General features: G+C 56.4%; 1 protein-coding gene across 6 annotated transcripts in view; it reads left to right on the forward strand.

Annotated features, from left to right (window-relative positions):
- Positions 1-5,050, forward strand: part of ZNF76 (zinc finger protein 76) — a 32,313-nt gene extending 27,263 nt beyond the window's left edge. For 2 of the 6 annotated variants that reach the window (XM_082637608.1, XM_082637607.1), the window contains exons 8-14: positions 377-502; positions 622-801; positions 1,597-1,830; positions 1,898-2,088; positions 2,801-2,965; positions 3,511-3,624; positions 4,176-5,050. In XM_082637608.1, the coding sequence (XP_082493734.1) occupies positions 377-502; positions 622-801; positions 1,597-1,830; positions 1,898-2,088; positions 2,801-2,965; positions 3,511-3,624; positions 4,176-4,280 (1,115 nt within the window). In that variant the 3' untranslated portion in view covers positions 4,281-5,050. Of the gene's footprint in view, positions 1-376; positions 503-621; positions 802-1,596; positions 1,831-1,897; positions 2,089-2,800; positions 2,979-3,510; positions 3,625-4,175 lie in introns of all 6 variants that reach the window. The other 4 variants (XR_014295442.1, XM_082637609.1, XM_082637610.1 and 1 more) reach the window with 4 other exon arrangements.
- Positions 5,051-6,336: the final 1,286 nt, after the last annotated feature.

The following is a 6,336-nucleotide window of genomic DNA, read 5'->3' on the forward strand; positions in this document are numbered from 1 at the left end:
TGCGTCAGCCCTGACACCCACCAGCTGGGGGTGTCGGGTGGTCGGTTGCATCCCTCTAGGCTTCATTTTCCCTCTGAATTGGGGCCCTTTAACCATAGGTTCTCTAGGTTCCCTCTTACACTGGTTCTGGAATGGCACCAGCTGCCCCTGGAGAGGGAAGGAGAGAGCAGAGTGGGCTTCTCCAGCCCCTCTTACCTGCCCAGCCAGGGGTGGGATAGAGGCAGACACAGGCTTCTTGTGCCAGAGGAGGTCCGGAGCCTGGCAGAGCAGACCTGAAGATGGAGAGCCTCTGAATTAGGAAGAAGAGATGGTGGAGGATGAGGCCCCACCCAATGCTCTTCTCACCCCTCCTTCCCTCCCTCCCACACGCGGACAGGATATGGGCTGAAAAGCCACGTGCGCACCCACACTGGTGAGAAGCCATACAAGTGCCCAGAGGAGCTGTGCAGCAAGGCCTTCAAGACCTCCGGAGACCTGCAGAAGCACGTCCGGACCCACACCGGTAGGCTGGGCCCTGCCCGCCCTGCCCCGTTCGTACCTGGCTCTGAGCCCAGGGCTCGCCCTGCTCCCTGCTCCGCGGGACCCCTTCCAGAGCCACCCTCACACAGCCCATCTCCACAGGTGAACGCCCCTTCCGGTGCCCCTTTGAGGGCTGTGGCCGCTCCTTCACCACGTCTAACATCCGCAAGGTACACGTGCGCACCCACACGGGCGAGCGGCCCTACACCTGCCCCGAGCCCCACTGTGGCCGTGGCTTCACCAGTGCCACCAACTACAAGAATCACGTGCGCATCCACACAGGTGGGCCAGCTCGCATGCAAGGACCACCCCTGAGGCCCCAGCCCCCTCTACCATAGGCTTCTGACCTAAACATATTCTTGACGCGCAGCCCAGAACATCATTCCAGGCTGGTCCGTGGGCAGGGCACGGGGTTTCGGTGGTTTCGGCCACATCCCCAGAACCACTCTTTCACTTGCAGTGAGCGGTTCCTCCTTCAGCAGTTAGGTCCAATCTGATGGGCATTGCTGGCCCTCTCAGCTCCCTGCTGCCTCTCTATACCCACCCGAAATTCTCCCCCTCCAGCTGAGCTCCCAGAAAAAGCCCAGGGTCAGGCGTGATGGGGAAAAAGCAGAGGGAAATGTCATCTTCCGCTCCTCACCTCATCCACTGTCCATGTGACTCCTGTGTATCCTCACCCTCCCCAGTGTCACGTCCCTGTCCAGCCTTCTGTGTCAGCTCTCAGATGCACGTGTCCCCTCACTCTCCCATCGTACCTGACATATCAGTCACCCCTCTCTATCTCCTGCCTCTTCTGTTCTCAAGCCCCCAGCGCCCCCCACCAGCCCCTTCACTAGCCTCGGCCTTGCCCCTGCCATTTTCTCTCCGCCTTGTCTCTGGGCTCCGTGGTCCCACACTCACGTCCCCTCTGCCTTCCACTGGCCACCTTCCCCAGCTCTGTCCATTCAGAGTCCCAGATCTCAGTTCCTCTTCCTGCCTCTGGCTCTCCCTTCACCAACCCCGTCCCCCACCCCTGTCCCCTTAGTTTCCCCTTTGCCAGCCCCAGGTCCCACCCCCCTCACAGCCCAGTGTCCCCAGGGGAGAAGCCATACGTTTGCACGGTGCCAGGCTGCGGGAAGCGCTTCACCGAGTACTCAAGCCTGTATAAGCACCATGTGGTGCACACACACTGCAAGCCCTACACCTGCAGCACCTGCGGCAAGACCTACCGGCAGACCTCTACCCTGGCCACGCACAAGCGCAGCGCCCACGGCGAGCTGGAGGCCACGGAGGAGAGCGAGCAGGCCCTTTATGAGCGACAGCAGCTCGAGGGTGAGGGGCGTGGGCAGGAGCTGAGAGTGCGGACGAGCCGGGCCTCCCCGTGACCACCTGGCGGCAGGAGTCAGCCTGGGCTCTCCTCTCCCAGCCGCCTCTGCAGCCGAGGAGAACCCGCTACCCAAACGACCCCGCGTTGCTTACCTGTCGGAGGTGAAAGAAGAGGGTGATGACGTCCCTGCCCAAGTGGCTATGGTGACCGAGGAAGATGGGGCCCCCCAGGTGGCTCTGATCACTCAGGATGGTGCCCAGCAGGTACAGACCCTCGGGGTAGGGGTGGGGCGGGCCACTCTGGCTGGTACCCTCTCCCACTCTCTCTGGGGAGCTCCAAGTTCTAACAGCCCTACGTCCACCCAGTTTCTCTTTTTTAGCCTTATGGATCTCAGAGCTGAGGCCGAGGGTTCCAAATCTTGTAACACAGGCCCCCACCTCTTCCTCATGCTTCCAGTTCAGTCTCTGTGACTCCTGGAGCACAGTTAATAGTTTCCCTCTTTACTTGGAGGCTGACACGTCCTGTTCATCTGAGTGAAACACTTGGATGTCCTTCTCAAGAGAGACATGTCGGTATACGGGCCAGAGCATGGTGTGGGATCTGGAAACTTGGCGTTTCTAGCCAGCAGTATAACCTGACGTTTGTCAGCACGCTCACTGTCAAGTGCACTTATGACTTTCAGGGTTGATATGAGGATGAAATTAGGTGGAGACCCTGAATTGCATGGAACAGAGCCCTGAGGCAAAGTGGTGATAAATAGATGTGGTCAGCAGAATTCTTCCAGTGTAGCCTCTCTTTGCAACCTAGGGCCTGTTTTACTTGCTTGTCCTGACTCCCTCCACCCTGTGACAAGAAGCTAATCTTCTAGCTTACCAATAAGCGAACCTGCTCTGGGAGAGCAGATTCATCTGCCTGGGGGCTTTCAGACAGCCCTCCCCTCCACTCCCAGCTCATCTTCTTCCTTGCTGTTGGCAGGTCAGCCTGTCACCAGAAGACCTGCAGGCACTGGGGAGTGCCATCAGTATGGTGACCCAGCACGGCAGTACCACCCTTACCATCCCTAGTCATGATGATGACCTTGCTACATCTGGCACACACACAGTCACCATGGTCAGCGCCGATGGCACCCAGACGCAGCCCGTATGGCCAGGCGGTTTGCTTGGGGTTTCTTGTTCTCTTGTCCTTCCTTTCTGTGGGATGAGCCCTAAAGTGCAGGCTTAATTAGTCAAGCCTTCATACGAGGACCAAGATTCCCACACATAAAGGGTCTTCCCTACATCTTCTCTGGGTCATCAGCAACTCTTGTTGAAAAGCATTGCACTGGGAGTCAAGAGACAGTTCCTAAATCTCAGTCTACCCCTAATTTGCTTTGCTGCCATAGGCACGTTACTTTTCCATGAACTTTAGTCCATCTTCAAATGAGGGGATTAAATTATCTCTGGGACCTTTTACAGCTCTGTCCTTCTGTGATTCAAAATTCCTAAATTAAGTTGGCTGTAAATTAAAGTAAAATAACAACCCCACTTAGCTCTGAGCCCCAAGCTAATTAATTAATCTGACCCATAATGGTTGTATTCATTTCCTTCTGGGTTGTTCCCAGCCACCTTGCTTGGAGGGGTTTTTTGGATTGGGGGTTGGGAGAGTAATGTAGGTGTGTTGGAAAACCTCATTCTTCTGTATTTCAGGTCACAATCATTACCTCTGGGACTGTGGTGGCTGAGGACTCAAGTGTAGCATCCCTTCATCATCAACAGGTGGCGCTGTTAGCCACAGCCAACGGAACTCACATTGCGGTGCAGGTGAGTTGAGGTCTGGTAGGATACTGTGGCCACAGAAAGGAACTAGAAGGGAAGGGGAACTAGATGGAGGTCTTGAAGAGGACAGCATTTGGCTCAAAAAGAGCCCATTTCAGAGGACAAATCCCTTTCTGCCTGCATCCACACACCTGTCTCAGGCTCTTTCTTGACTGAGTCAGGGTAGGGAGCCCCTTCTGACCTTCAGGATAACTTCGATGGCAGTCTCCCTGGTGGTCTAAACCCTTCATTTCTTGGTGTCCCTGTTTCTTCATCTGGAAAAGAAGGAGGCTGAAGTAGATGATTACTCCAATCAGTCCTTCCCCTTCTGTGAGCAAACTGCTCTGTCTGACCCTGGACCGTTGCACAGCTCCTCACCACGCCTAGCCTAATAGGATTCTATGAGTGAACTTCCTGTTTCTTGGGGCCCTGCTAAGTGCTCAGGTGTTTGGCGCTGGGTGGGTGGAGATTCAAAAAAGTAGGCCTCATATACCACCACTGGAGTCTAGGAGGGAGGGTCTCACTCTCTCCTTCCTTCTCCTCCCCCTTCTCCACAGCTGGAGGAGCAGCAGACCTTAGAGGAGGCCATCAGCGTAGCCACTGCTGCCATGCAGCAAGGGACTGTGACCCTGGAGACCACAGATTCGGAGAGCGGCTGCTGAGCCTGAGAGGGCTGGGTCCCACACCATGTTGGAAGGGGTGCCATGCCGTACAGGCATCCTTGCCTCCAAGGGCCCAGGCTGTGGTTGACACATGGAAGGTGGCCACACAGGTCTCTAGGGCAAGAAGGCAGCAGGAAAATGGCCTGAAGGGCACAAGGGTCCTGCCCAAGAGAAGGGCCAAGCAGCTGGAATCGGGAGAGTGTGTCATCCTCAGGAGCTAAGGAGGACAAGCTTGATCAGCAGGCTGCACTGGGGTGTCCTTCCCCCAAAATCAGCTGAGCGCCCTCTCCTGTCTCTAGAAAACAACCTTCCCGCCCTTGGCCCACTCCCCTTCTCAGGTGGCAACTGGGGCTGCTCTTGGGACGGGTCCTCTCCTCCAACTGGTCACTGCCCACTAGGGGAGAAGGCAGACAGCCCTTCAGCCCAGTAGGGGCAGCTTGGGCCCAGCACTGCCCCTCCCAGCAATAACCACCTCCCCGAAGGCCAGTCGAGATGTCTGGCCACTTGGCAGCAGGGACTTTCTGCCACCACAGTCAGAGTTGCTCAGGGGCTTGTGGCTGGAGAAAAGGTGCCCAGCCCCACCCCTACCCCCAGCTGCTCCCCAACCTCTCTGTGGCAGAGAGGCAGGGGGCAACCTTGTACATCCTGGGGATTGGGTGTAATTTGTTTTATTTTTTTTAATTCCATTTTGATAATTTTTTTTCCTGCTCTGGATGGTGGTGGCAAACGGGTGAATGAGTATTTAATAAAAGTTCCAAGTTTCCACCTGGGTCCCTCCCTCCTCCTCCCTCCTTTCAGCTTCGGGCCCTGGTGGCAGGGCTGGTCGAATCAGGCTCTTGGCCCTATATCCCGGGCACAAACCTCACTCAGCCTCTATGCCCGACTGGTGGGCCTGCCCTCCCAGAGGCACAGGGGGAAGGAAGCCCTGGTATGAGAGAAGCCCTGAGGAGCTGCCGGTGGCTTCCTGCCCACAGCTGAGTAAGTAGGCTCCCGGTAGCCAAGCAAGACCAGTGTGAGCACTGCTCCCAGGCTCCAGTCGGGTCTCAGGCCTCAAGATGGGTGGGCTGGAGGAACTCTGTTTTCTCTACCTTACCTTGTGTTATGTCATCAGAGCCCCTCCACACACAGCACACAATCCACTGCTCCAAGTGGGCAAAGCCCCATGAGGGGGGGTGCCTTTGCCAAGGTACCCAGGGTCTCTGATGCCTCTGCTGCCTGGTGCTGAAGTCCTAGCTTTGGTACCCAGCTCTGGGGGTACCCACCTAGGTGTCTGGGGCCATGGAATTCCAAAGCCACAGTCAGACCCCACTGAAAAGTACATGGTAGGACCAGACCAGCGCTAGTGGGAAGGAAGGGATGCAGGGAAAGGGACTTGATGGAAAGAACTCTTGGGCTTGACCCCTCCTGCGTGGGAACATTGCAGGGATTGCAGGTGCCTCTTTTCCTCTCTCCATTGTCATGGATGTGCCCCACCCTCTTCCCCAACGCAGACATCCTCTCCTAGGATGCTTAGCGAGCTCTTTTACTCTTGCCACCAGCTCCTTGGAAGCAGGGGGAGCTGGGACATGCCCCCAGGGAGGGGTGTCTCGATTGCCTGAGCAGGCTCCTTCAACATACAAGACCACTGTTCGTGGCAGGAATATGCCCCAGCCCTCACAGGTACTGGATCTAAAGAAACGCAAGCACTGATGTGGAGGGCCCTGAATCGCCAGCCTCCTGCTGCCAGGCACCCCTGAAGCTGGACCCCACCGTGAGCCTCACCCTCATGAGCTTCAGAATCTCTAGGTCAGGGCCAGTGGGGCCCAGAGTGGGCAATGCTCGGGGTGCCTTTTAGAACCAAAGCCTAGGGGATGGGGAGGCAGCCAATCATGTGCCAAGTCCTCCTGACCTGGAGTTGCCCTGGCCCAGTTCCTCCTCCAAGTTTGTATTGTTGCCTTTTGTTTTCTTCCACTTGGGAGGAGCCCTACCACCACAGTAATGTTAGATGGTCCTAAAAGAAATGCTTTATCCAGTGCCTACTCTGTGCTTTACATCCATTCTCAGACCTCTTTACAAT

The sequence above is a fragment of the Mesoplodon mirus genome (assembly GCF_964341445.2).
Source record: "Mesoplodon mirus genome assembly, chromosome: 12".
NCBI lineage: Eukaryota > Metazoa > Chordata > Mammalia > Artiodactyla > Ziphiidae > Mesoplodon > Mesoplodon mirus.